Source organism: Equus caballus, chromosome 3, assembly GCF_041296265.1.
Source record: "Equus caballus isolate H_3958 breed thoroughbred chromosome 3, TB-T2T, whole genome shotgun sequence".
Classification (NCBI taxonomy): Eukaryota; Metazoa; Chordata; class Mammalia; order Perissodactyla; family Equidae; genus Equus; species Equus caballus.
Window position 1 is genome coordinate 32117644 of NC_091686.1, and position 13279 is coordinate 32130922.

At 53.7% G+C, this 13279-nt stretch overlaps 1 protein-coding gene across 7 annotated transcripts in view; it reads right to left on the reverse strand.

Moving 5' to 3' along the window:
- ZDHHC7 (zinc finger DHHC-type palmitoyltransferase 7) overlaps positions 1-13279 on the reverse strand; it is a 27761-nt gene continuing 14482 nt past the window's right edge. For all 7 annotated transcript variants that reach the window (XM_005608468.4, XM_023637429.2, XM_070262121.1 and 4 more), the window contains 6 exons: positions 12602-12933; positions 4435-4559; positions 4188-4284; positions 3616-3697; positions 2678-2808; positions 1-2058 (listed from right to left, as the gene is read on the reverse strand). In XM_005608468.4, the coding sequence (XP_005608525.1) occupies positions 1882-2058; positions 2678-2808; positions 3616-3697; positions 4188-4284; positions 4435-4559; positions 12602-12916 (927 nt within the window). In that variant the 5' untranslated portion in view covers positions 12917-12933 and the 3' untranslated portion in view covers positions 1-1881. The remainder of the gene's footprint in view (positions 2059-2677; positions 2809-3615; positions 3698-4187; positions 4285-4434; positions 4560-12601; positions 12934-13279) is intronic.

Sequence of the window (13279 nt, forward strand, 5' to 3'; positions counted from 1 at the left end):
TTGTTGGAGAACTGTCAAGTGGTGACTTTATTTCATATAAAAGTTACATTGAAAGGAGAGGCTGAAGAGTCAAGTATACTGGATTTGCACATACTGCCGAGTCACAGGGTTCAACCACTTCATGAGTTTTATTGATCAACAGGATACACATATTGAAAGCCTCACGGTGAAGCCCAGTCCACTGTCCACCCCAGACGAGAGATGTGCAAATGCATAGGCCGAACAGCCCCCGGAAACGCGCCTGCCCTGGGACCACCCGCCGGTTCCCTCGGTGCTCTGTCCCTCTGGCTGTGACATGGTCCGTCCCCGCATGGCTCGCACATCTCTGCAGTGACAGTCCATCTCACAAATGCCCTGCGGCCTGTGGACTGGGCCACGACCGCATCACGAGTAGGTCCCTTTGCGGTTTTGCATCAGCAGTGGTGGGAGCCCTGACTGGGACGGGGTCCGGATTAAACACAAAAACAAAGTTCCACAGACGGACAGAAAGGCGTCCGGAACAGGAGGGATGCACGCCCTTCCAGAGCGGGAGGCAGCCTCACAGGAAACCCCGCTCCGCCACAGACCGCCTCCTCGTGCACCCGCAGACGCGTGCCAACCAGGCAAGTTAAGGCAAGTCCCCAGGGAGGGGAGCTGTTGGCTCTCTGGCGGAACGGTGAGCTCCGCACCCAGGGGCCTACCGTATCACCTGTGACACAGGTGGAGACACAACATAAACGATACAAAAGAAAAACTCCCTCAAACAGGCTGCTGCCATCCTGAATATTCTCTGCAACTGAGGCACACAGAGGCGGGGGCTCGGGCCCTGCAGTCCCCTCACTCTCCCAGCGAGGCACAAAGGCCACCGCCATCTCTCGGGATTTCCCCAGGGACACGCCCGCCAAGCTGTGCAGCTTCAAGCTGCACAAGGACCCGGGTGCCCCGAGGCTCCGCTCTTCTCCCCTGAGCTGCCGTCTGCACGCTGCGAATTTGGCTGGAACAAAAAAAGCCAGTTCCAAGGCCCTCACGCACTCCAGATTTTGAAAATAAAATCAAAACAGGAGGGCAAGAAAGGAGCACACAGGAATGACCGTTCTTTGGATCAAGACACTTTCCGCCGTGCGATACATTCACGGGAAGCCCGGGGGACCCGAGGCAGCTCTCCCCTCTTCCCTGAAACGTCGGTTTCTGAAACAGTCTGCTTGCTGCACACAGCCACCAAATGTCGCGTTGCCTCAACAACACTGCCAATTTGAAAACACACATGCACACGCACACACACACAGACACGCACACACACAGACGTGCCGAAAGGGTCAAGAACACCTCTGCGGGGCAGTGGGGAGTGTACCTGAAGCCGCCATCGCTGCTCAGTGCACAGGTCACATTCAGTGCAAAGGGTCAGAGCTAACTGAGACCAACGTGTCCTTGTCTGCCAACGCCCTTGATCGGGGCTGCGCTACTGGACCACGGAGCCAGCGGGGGCCCCTGAGACCACTGGAGTTCTCGCTCACTGGATTGACGTTTTCTCTTCACGATTGAGAAAAGCAGCTCAGCACAGAGGATTTTAGTAACCCATGGAATAGCCCACACAACTTCTTAGAAAATGCAAATATTCTTAACAAAAGTCCTGACTGTGCAGGAAGATGACGACACTGGGCCCTGCGAGCGGCCGCACGCCCTTCGTTAGTTGTAGAGGTGAGAAGTGATTAGAGCATCATCTGGTTACGAGTTTGGAAATCTGCCATCCGTGACTATAAATATATAAAACTCTGCTTGCTGCAAGCAACTGGTGTGTGTGGTTCCATTTGCCCTATTGGTCACAGACGAGCTGTTGATACCCTCTCAGACCCCAATAAATAATTTAAAGTTGGTTGACAAGTTCCAGCATGGCGAGAGGCCTCACACAGAGAACTCGGGGCCTCCTTTTCTGGGTCTCATTTGCAGGCGCCGAAATCGGAAGCCAACAAAGGGATTCATCCAGAGCAGAGACGGGGGCCCCCCAAAGACAGACTTCATCCCTTCCCATCGCAGCCTCCGCTCCCATGTCGGCTTCTCACTTTTCAGTCTCTCAATCTCCTGGAAGCAGAAAGAAAAGCAAGTGGGTGGCAGTGTCTGGAAAAGCCCGACATATAAAGGTTAGCCGAGTGGTTCCAACAGAAAACACCGCCAGACTTTAGAACCCTGTTGCATTTGAGAACCAGGAGGTCAGGTGAAGGGTGGCACCAGCCCCCATGGCCTCCCTGAGCACAGCCAGGCTGCAGCCGCCCGGCAGACCAACATCAGAGATGCGCACAGCCCAGGCAGCCACAGTAGTGGCAGGAGGGGCTGGTCCTCCGGGCCAGGGCACCACCTTTGTTTCATCTCTTACAAATATTCCTCCAGAGCCTGCTGCAGACCCACAGTTCAAAGGCAGGAAGGCAGTGGTTCCCTGCAGCGCGCTCGGCTGCTCTGGGGGCTGGGTGTCCCAGCACTGGGCCTTGGCCTGGCTCTGCTGACTCTAGAATCAAACTGCGCCTTGAATATGCACTGCACATAAGGACAGGATGAGCAAACACAGCGAGCCTGTCGGAGCTTATCAAGACCGCCAATTAACCTGCCGAGTTGACACTCGCACCCCTGGCGTGGACGTTAGGGTTTCCCATTCTCACAAGCTTTCACCTAATACTGAGCAGGCCCAGCAAAGGAGGAAGCATACCGTCTCATCGTTGCATATGGAGTGGATCTGGGTGCCAAACATCACTGCCGTGAAAGTGAAAAACAGAAGACCCTCAAGGCACAGGAAGACCAACAGGATGACAGTGATTGGAGGTGAGAAGTCACTGCATTCTGCGAACGAGACAGAGTTGGCTGTTAGCGGACATCAGCGCGGAACACACATCTCGCAGTGCAGGATGTCGGCGTCCGGCTCCCAGAAGAGTGCCCCCAGGGCCGCCCTGGGCCAGCCTCCATGGGAGAAGGTACACGTGGAAAAGAGGCACATGCCCTGTGTGGCGGGGGCGCGGGAGGCTGGCCCTTCAAAACTCACACCACCATTTCCTGGTCAGCAGTTTCAAAAGGTTCTGTATTACCTGAGGTTTCTAGAAGACTTCTGTGGATTAAACTGCTTATTAAAATGCAACTAAACCCAGAAAAAGAAGACTCCTGTGTACCTATGCTTGCGAGCAATCCTCAGGTGGGAGGTACCACGGACCGCTCCCCACCCGCCCCTGGGGTGGCCCGAGCCTGTCTGACCGGTCTCACATCCAGGCTGGACAGTCAACGCCCACCTTCACGACACTTGCTGGGGTTCACGCCCGTCCAGTAACGCAAGGATTACTTTGAACAATGCCTAGCTAGCTAACCAGAACACAAACACAAGGTTTGTCTGGAACAACACTAATTTCCACCCAGTCTCAGACTACTTAGAAAAAACTACTGACTAAGGAAAAACAATTACCTGAGTGGCTTCATTATACCAGCAAAACAGCAGTGTTAGAACTTACGCATATTATTCTCCAAATAAACATTCAGTTAATTTCTAAAATAACTGGGAGGCTTTCCTTCAAAACTGGAAAGTCAATTCTTCCTTGAAAGCTTTTCCCTTTTCCCCCAAAGGCACGCACTTCTAGGAATGACAGACCCAACCACGCTCACCAGTCCACTGCCCTCGGACACAGGAGATGAACTGGAGGCCACAGAGGATCAGAGCGTGGACTGAAGACAGGGCGATGTACATCTGGAACGGGGGAGAGGCTGGTTAGCAACTCTAAGCGATCATGTGTTTCGAGGAGCAAAGGCCACTTCGTGTTGCGTTTACTCCTCCGTTTCATCTGTCAGTGAGAATTCACGAGGGGAGGAACCGGTCGCAGGTGATACCTGTCTACCCAAGATCACACTGGACCAAGCGAAATACTTTTATAGAAAAATACACAGTTGGGAAATGAGTTCTGATACACTTCAGCAGATCCTACGAACGGCTGTGATTCAAGGTATCTGAGAGAGAGTTAAACCACAGTGAAACACCTAAAACAACACAAGCAATGCGTCTCTATCTGTTGGACTACTTCCCAGCAGTAACAGCACAGTATGCACGACAATTTGAACTCCAGAGAAAAGGCTGGAGAGAAACTGGCCTGATGTTAGAGTAAATTTACCGGCTCCAGGCAAGACTCTAGTTAAAGAATTTAAAACTCAACATTAGTCACTGCACAAATGTTTTTACTCACAGTGAAGAGCACAAAAAATCTCTGATTCTTTTCTCCTACACAATTGTTCACCCACGGGCAGTGATGATCCATTTTCCGAATACATCGTTTGCAAATACTGAAAAGGAGAAGTTTGATTTTCAGTACTGCGTGCTCTGAGGAAACCACCCCAGGCCACACGTCCAATACACAGAATGCAACACTGGGAGGGCCGACGAGGGCAGCCTCCCGCGGCGGAGGGCGGAGGGCGGAGGGCGGAGGGCGGCACCTGCAGTGGTGGGCGCGCTCCGGCTTGATGCAGCAGCACTTGGGGCACTTGTAGATCACCTCCCCGGGCTTCAGCTGCAGGCTCTCCATGTACTCTTTCGTTGCATTCCCTTTGGGTACTGCCCCCTGCAGCTCATAAGAAGAATGTATTTCAGTTGGGGAGAAGGAAATATTTTTTGAAAAATCAATAAATGTAGGAATTAGTCTTAGATTTTATGCATCATAATTTGTAATGCTGTGGGTGTCACTCAAAGTCTATTAATATGAAAATAACTGTCTTAGGCAGGACCAGAAGTTTTATTTTCTATGAAAAATATGCATTAAAATGAACTCTAAATAAATACCTCATTATCCTTCATAAATTCCTTAAGTCACCCGAGTTTTTTCTAACTTAATGCAGGACACACGAGAGGTGAGGTTGCTTTAAGCCGTTCCAATTGCAGGGCAGCTGACTGTCCCCAAAGGGGCCAGTGTGCTCCATCCAGCCTGTTTCCCTCTCTCTAAGGGCAGGCTTTACCTGACAGGCGCGCCCCATGTGGTGTTCCTACCAGCTGCGGCAGGGGACACCAAACAAAACCATCTCAAGAGGACTTTACCTCGGGGGTCTGTGTGTGACGCATCTGCCTCTGCCAACCCAACCAGGAGCATCGCACACACACCTGGACAGTGTGGCTCCGAGCACCTGGCCGCCTGCGCATCAGGCATGGGGCTGCTCCTCCCGGGGCTGGAACAGTGCATTTGTGCACGTGCCCCAGGGCCGGAAGAGCTGGAGAAACATGAGCCGCGGACAAGTTAGCGAAACGTGAGCTGATGGCAAGAGCAGGGCGCTGACGGTGGCCTTGGGGAACATGGATGCTGGAGGCCTGAGCGGGGCGGTGAGGCCTGATGGGCCCCAACAGGGACAGCCTTGTTCTTGGGGCAGTGCAGATGCGCAACAACAAACACATCTGGAAGACTCTTGTGGTGCTATGGCAGGGTGGACCAGGACAAGTGCCTGACTGGAGTGGACGGGCATGTTCCAAATGTCTCAGGGTACGGAAGGTCTTAGATGCCGTTCCTCAGCCCCAGGGGGCCTGCACTTCACGCAGAGATGGACATCCTCGAGAAGCAGTCCCCCTGAGCCACTGGGGACAGCAGGGCAGGGGTGCGGGCATGACGAAAGCACAGGGATGGAAGGGCAGGAGCTAATGGTCCCAGGAGACCATGCAGGTGGAAGGTAAGGGGGCGGTCAGGTGCTCCGCGGAGCAGCAGGGGCAGCGCTGGAGCTCCCAGAGCCCGGACGCCGGGTGGACGGCAGAGCCAGATGCACACCTCTGCACGGTGCGGGCCGACACCCAAACCTGAGGACGCTCGGCGAGCGCCTGTGCCGTCTGAGACGGAGGATCACCGGCTCCCAGGCGCCCAGGGAGCCAGATGGGGAGTCCTGTCATCAGCAGGAAGTGAGGGCTCCAGGAGGTACCCTGGGGAAGCGGGGATGGGAGGGGCTGTGGGCAAAACAGGAACCCTCACCCCTAACCCTGCACTACAGTGGACTTCCCTCCAAGCCAGTATCAACTGGTCATCACCCACGGGGATGACGTCCCAACACAGGGGAGCTGTTCTGGTCAAGAAGCTTGCGTTTCCTAACAGTCAAACTATCTCCTTACAGAAGCTAAAAACATTAAAAGATTTAGGGCACCAGCCCCGTGGCCGAGTGGTTAAATTTGTGTCCTCCACTTCAGCAGCCCGGGTTTGCCAGTTTGGGTCCCAGGAACACACCTCACACGGCTCATCAGGCCATGCTGAGGTGGTGTCCCACATAGAAGAAGTAGAAGGACCTAGAACTATATACAACTATGTACGCGGGGGCTTTGGGGAGAAGGGAAAAGGAGGAAGACTGGAAAAAGATGTTAGCTCAGGGCCAATCAGAGAAAAAAGAACTGAAAAGTTAAAGGGTTTAGACTCTTTTGTTTTTGGAAATTTAAACCAGAATGTTAGGTACAACATTTTCTTAATTTACGTACCACAAATTGGAGCCTTTCACATTTCCTCCACCAATCCAGCAGTTTTAACACTGTTAATGCTGTTAAGATTTTATACAATACCCTGACATTGTACGTGCGCTCCTGGTGACAGTTCACCGTTACACATTTCCACGGTGAGAGGACGTGGGCCAGATTTAAAACTCTACACTCCTTCATTTTATGAGACACACATGTACTTTCCATAGTGAAAACGAATGTGACACAGTACACTTCTGGGAAGCAGAACAGCCTGCACGACCATTTTAGAGCTCTCGTAGGACTGGTTACGAGGAAGGATGTGTCTCGAGGGGGCGGCCGATCACTAGGCGGCGTTGAGGGCATTTTCTGGTTCCAGACGTTCCTTTCCGCTGCTCGGAGCCCTGGGCAGGCACGAAGCTCCTCCAGGCCACCGTCTCCTCAGGGCTGCAAGACTGTCTTCCCCAGGCCCCGCAGCCACGACCTACGCTGGGTTCTGAGCCTTCCGAGGCCACCACTACAGGCCAGGTGCCAGGCAGCAGGGCTGGCCTGTGCTCGGCTGGCCCTCCAGCAGCCCACTGCGCACTGTCACCTCCCTGCTCAGCACCGAGGTCCTGCCAGGTCACACCTGGGGCAGACTGCGGGAGGAGCGCCTGCTTCCTGGGCACCGGGGGCCGCTCTGCATTCTATCAGAAGAAACCTTGCACACGGCTGGGCCACATCCCTCAAGCTCACCTTCAGATTTTAACCACTTTCAGGGGATGCTTTTGCTAAAACGTGTCTTGCATGTTTCGTACCCCATCTCCCCAAGACTGATCCCCTCCCGGCCCCAGGCCACAGCCATGCCTCCGGGCTGCTTCGTACCCCAAATGGTCCAGCTCCCCTTTGGCATGAAGGCCTCCTCACGGCTTTCTGATTTACTGCTGCCTCTTCTAGCACCCATCTCTCACCCCCTGTCCTCGGCCACCTCTGATCTGCCCCGAAGAAGGAAACCAGAGACCCACGCTTAGGACAAGTGCTCTCACCCAGGTCATACGTCCAGGGAAGTGACGCTTTGCAAAGTACATTTTCTTTCTTTTTTTCCCCATATCTTTCCATCCTGACCCCCCAACTCCCCGTCATGCAGTCTGGATCCCTGGACCTAAGCAAGGGGCAGTTAGGCAGGGGCCTTTCCCACAGATCTACCTACTAATCGATGGAAAACCGAGGGAATAAGGAGCCTGTGAAAACATGCATAGAGGTGTGAGCTGAAACTCCAGAGTGTGATGAAAGCTACAAGACAAGGGACTGTGTCCCTTCAATTTAAAAAATCCCAAGGCCGAGAGAGAGAGGGGAGCACAGAGACTAAAAACATAAAGGACGAGCCGGCCCTGACAGCCTGGTGGTTACAGTTCAGCATGCTCCACGTCAGCAGCCCGGGTTCAGTTCCTGGGTGCGGAACCACACCACTCATCCGTCAGGAGCCATGCTGTGGCGGCAGCTCACACAGAAGAACCAGAAGGATTTACAACTATGTACAACTGTGTACTGGGGCTTTGCAGGGGGAAATGAAGGAAAAAGGAGGAAGACTGGCAGATGTTAACTTAGGGCAAATCTTCCCCTGCAAAAAAAATATATATATAAGAGGCACAACAACCAATCGCAAAGTACTGACTTTATTTGGATCCTGATTCAAACAAAGAAGAATGCAGAGGAACCGAGACAAGTGAGGAAATCTGGACTCTGCCCAGAATGGCAGTCGGGAAGAGCTCAACTGCTCCACGTGAGCTGCTGGCCCAGCGGCTGCACTTTCAGAGCAGAGCCCTCGCTCCTGAGAGACGCGCACAAACACCTACAGATAAAGTCGTTAATGTCTGAGGTTTACTTCCCAATACTTGGGGTTGGGGGGGAGCGGGTGAGGGTATCGCTGACACAGGACCGACCGTGAGGTGATAAGTGGGTTCAGGATGGTGTTTTCTCCCTACTTCTGTGTATGTTTGAAAGGTCTACAAGAAGTTAACAAAAAAGCAGGGGCTCTGGAGACAGAGGGATCTTGTTCAAGTCCCAGCTTTGTCTCTTAGGAGCTGTGGGGTCTCACTTTCTGCTGTGGACTGACCACCCCCTTTAGGGTGCTGGACGCCTTTGGCAGGGCGCCTGGAACGGGGTGCCCTCACGGGCACAGGCAGGCGTCTGTGGAGCAGGCTGCTGCTCAGAGGCAGGGCTGTGGTTAGGGCAGCTGCAGGGCAGGCTCTGCGGGCGCTGGGGCGGTGAGGGCCGCTGCCCGGTCACTCGGTGGCCCTTCACGACTTTCAGTTCTCAGTGCGTTTCCAAACGTGAGACGCTGAGGGTCTCACCTCCCAGGAGTGGGGGTTGGGCTTTAGCATCAGATCTCGGATCTGTCAAGTGTCACGGACCCGCCTTCCTGCTCCTCACTCAAAGTACTAGTAACTTTCCTCAAGTAACAACAGAAACCAAAGCCAGTCCTGGCAAAGCCTGACTGGTCCTGCTGGTTTAGTAAAATGACATGAGGTTGCAGGGGGTACCTGCCCGCCCTGGGGTGGTGCAATGGCTCTAGTTCAGCCCAGACCGGACCCTGCGATGGGAAAGTCCCGATCTGTGGACAGAAGAAAGCAAACTGGCCGGGGAGAGGACAGAGTGGACGCCCGACCCTACCGGGCCATGCGGTCCCTCCTTCAGGAACGCGGGTCTGGAACTGAACAACTGCAATTCGGTGTCGTCTGTGGGGCGACCCCTCCTCACCAGCAGGCAGGGAGAGCCAGGGCGGAGAGAAAGACAGAATGCCCGAGGGCCAGAGAAAGCCGGGCGGTCTGGCCTCTCCCCTCCATCTGCCTCCTCGACAGCTTGCACACCCCAATTCCACAGCCTGCCAGGGCCAGACGCCATCTCGCCCTTGGGACCCTCGGCTGCCGTGAGTCTTATTTACACTGACTCCCAGAAGTTTCTGTAACTTGCCCCAGGGTCCTACCATGTGGCATGGCTGAAACAGTGGCATCCAAACGGACAAAGGACTTGATGGACATATCTCCAAAGACATACAAATGGCAAGGATGGAGAAACTGGGACCCTCATGGGCTGCTGGTGGGAACGTAAAATGCTGCAGCCACAGTGGGAAACAGGAAGTTCCTCAATAAGTTAAATATAGGGTTACTATACGACCCAGCAATTCCACTCCTAGGTATCCACCCAAGAGAAATGAAACACAGGTCCACACAAACACTTGTACACAAATGTTCACAGCAGTGTTATCCACAAATAGCTAAAAAACGGAAACAACCCAAATGTCCACCAACTGATGATGGTATAAACAAAATGTGGTCTGCCCACACAACGGAGTATTATCCAGCCATGAAAAGGAATGGAGCGCAGACAGTGCTACAGCATGGATGAACCCTGACTCCCTCCTGCAGAGTGAAGGAAGCTGGAAATGAAAGGCCACACAGTGTATGACGCTGTTTACACGAAGAGACCAAACCAGGGAAGTCCAGAGACAAAGTAGATGAGAGGCTGCCAGGAGCAGGGGGGGCATGGTGCGGGGGTGGGCAGTGATGGCTAAGGGGTGCAGGTTTTTTTTTTCAGATGACGAAAATGTCTAAATTGATTGTGGTGATGGTTGCACAACTTTAGTGAATACACTAAAAAGCACTGAACTATACACTTTACAAGGATGAATTTTGTGGTATATGAATTAAATTTCAACAGAAAAATGCTGACATCCAAGACCTCAAACTCGCTGAGCCTGGCACCTCCCTCTCGGTGCTCCCGTTCGCCATTCTCCATAGCGGCCCAGCAAGCACAATGAATGCAGCCACCAGGAAGAACGGCAGCCTGCACACACCTTCTCCCCCCCACTGCGCCTCCCCCAGCCCCTGGGGCTTCCTGTAAGAGGACTGAGGCCCTCTCCCAGAGGAGAGGGGATGGGGCCAGGAGCTGGACTGCTGAGGACTGTCAGAGGAAACAGACACTCTGAGGACAGGAGCCTCAGCCTGGCCAGTCCTCCTTCCCCCGCGGCCCCACTGCAGTCACAAGGGGCCTTTGTGTGCACGTGGTCCCATCACCAAAGTGCCTAGAGGGATGGACTCAGCCCAGTTTTCAACACCCAGGGAGATGGCCACCGCTAACAAGGCTTGTCCTATAGCGAACATTCGAGTAGAACTTGTTGCTCTGGGCCGGTCCCTGTAACTGCGGTTCTCTGTGGCCTGGCACCTGCCTGTGTGGTGTTTCTGCTGCAGCAAAGAGGAGAGGGCATGGAGATGCCGGGGGGCAGGGTTTGGTTCCGAGAGGGAGGCTTTGCTGCTTAAAAGGAAACGAGAAGAGGGCCCTATAAAAGTCTCTGAGGGACTCAGACTGGGTTACGGTCAGAGATCCCACAATCACATGAGGTACAAAGCCACGGGCAGCCTCAGCTTCTGGGTCTGTCCCCTACGTGCTGCTCCCAGCTGCCCACCTGGCTGGGTCTGAGATGCTGTCCTCGGCTGAAGACCTCTCCCAGGCAAACAAGGTGACACAGAGAGTAACGGAGGGCAGAGCCCCATGACAGGGACTCGCAGCAGAGTCGGAGAAGTCAACGTGTCAGCCACACTCTGTGGACTCGTCAGTGTAATTTATTCTCAGAGGCCTGATCCTATTTATAAAGAAGTTGTACAACAGGGGCCGGCCTGGTGGCTCAGTGGTTAAGCATATATGTGCGGCTTTGGCGGCCCGGGGTTCGCCGGTTCGGATCCCGGGTGTGGACATGGCACTGCTCGTCAAGCCATGCTGTGGTAGGTGTCCCACATACAAAGTAGAGGAAGATGGGCATGATGTTAGCTCAGGGCCACTCTTCCTCAGCAAAAAGAGCAGTATTGGCAGCAGATGTTAGCTCAGGGCTAATCTTCCTCAAAAAACAAAAAAGTTGTACAACAAAACAGTAACTTCTTGGTACTTTTTTTAGAGAAAACTTACCAATAGACATAAGCCCAGTACACTTTAATTTACAACTCAGGACAACTGCACCAGCGATTTCAAACCACTGCTTTAGCTCTGTGGGAAGAACCCTTTTCAGAAGAAGCCCCCTGTGGACTGCGAGCACCCGGCCGTGAACACCTGCCATGCAGCTTGTGGAGGGCGGGACCCTCTCCCCCCGGGCCTACAGGCCCCCTCCCCTCTGGGCTCTGCGGCGAGCCGGAATCGACGATCTGGAGGTGACTTCTGGCTGAGCGGCAAGGATGTCTCAAAACCTGAGAAGCAGCCTTAAGCCCAACGTGGAGGTTCCGAATGCAGGCGCCTTTAAGACACCAGGGACTCGGGGCGGTTCACTGGGAGACCCAGCCCATCTTCATTCTCAGGGGACCTGCTCCCAAGATGAGCTCCCCTGTCAGTTCTCTGGCTCTGCACTGCACCTGACTTCTCCTCGCACCTGCCTCCCCCAGTCACAACCCGCACCCCACAGAACCAGCCATCAGGGAGGTCTTCCTCTCCGCTTCAGACAGGGTGAACCCTGACCTTTTACCAGCTAGAATGACGTATGCTCAGACTTTAGCTGACACGTAAAAATTAAGAGAATTACAAAGCTAGAAAGAACTTAAGAGATAGCCAACCTTTAGCCCAAAGAAGTTAAATTAGGTGCTTATGGTTGAAAGATAACTGAAAAGATGAGTGAAGCGGTGAAATGTTGACCCCAGATCTCTCAGCTTTCAGTGCATTCTTTAGAGAAACAAAATGTTTAAATTAGGAGAGGCTTTAGAATTATTTAGAACACTCTCTTCATTTGAATAAAGAGCCCAATGGGAATTTTTTTTCCTTCTTTTTCTCCCCAAAGTCCCCCAGTACATAGTTGTATATTTTAGTTGTGGGTCCTTCTAGTTGTGGCACGTGGGACACCGCCTCAGCCTGGCCTGATGAGCGGTGCCATGTCAGCGCCCAGGATCCGAACCAGTGAAACCCTGGGCTGCCACAGCAGAGCCCATGAACTTAACCACTCAGCCACGGGGTCGGCCCCCCAATGGGAATATTTCCCATTGCTACTGTGATATCACTTTGATTTGAGTGATGTTTATTCTCCAGTTAACGCACAAAAAATGCCACAGGCGTGTATTCAGGAATCAATAGAAACCTGAGGTTATGGTAGCAAGGAGCCCTTCACCACACGGTCTATGGTGCCACACCGGATCAGACACAATGGAAAGATCCAGAAGGACGGTGAGTACTCACAGGGTCGGTGAGCATGGTCCTCAGGTGAGATGACAGGGCGAGCACCGCTAAGCAGTTGAACACGACTCCGTTGACCACAGAGTACCAGAAGTCTTTGGAAGGCAGCAGCATGACAAACGTCACCACAAAGTCCGCATAGACGACCAGGAGCCACGTCATGATGGCACAGATCATCCCGCAGCCGTCGCGGATGAACCAGACCCTGTCTGCCACGTCAGCCTCGGAGGAAGAGGAGGATGAGGAGTCGTAATTGTCATTTTCAGTCAGGAGAGGGTGGTGTTCGACATCCCGGAGCCGGTGTCCTGATGACGGCATGGTTTCCCCGACACACCCTGGAGGGGCAGCGGACAGAGGGGATGAGGCTCACGGAGACACATGGTCGCCACGGCCAGGCACAGCCTCGTACGAGCAGTGATGAAGAGCCCAGCTGGAGGCACACTCACGGCGCAGAGCTCGTGCGCCGCAGGGAGACGGAGCCCATGGTCCCGGGGCAGCTCTCTACGCCCGCAGCCCACCCCCAGTGGGCAAAGGCTCCACTCAGACGTGCCAAGCGGTGTGAGAAAGAGTGACATAAACGCCGCCTTTTCCCCTCACTTTTATTCCGGCTCACGAAACACCGAGCTCGCGGTTCTTGCCCGGCTTGTCTCAAGTTGAGTCTTGGTTTACTCGTTTCTCTCT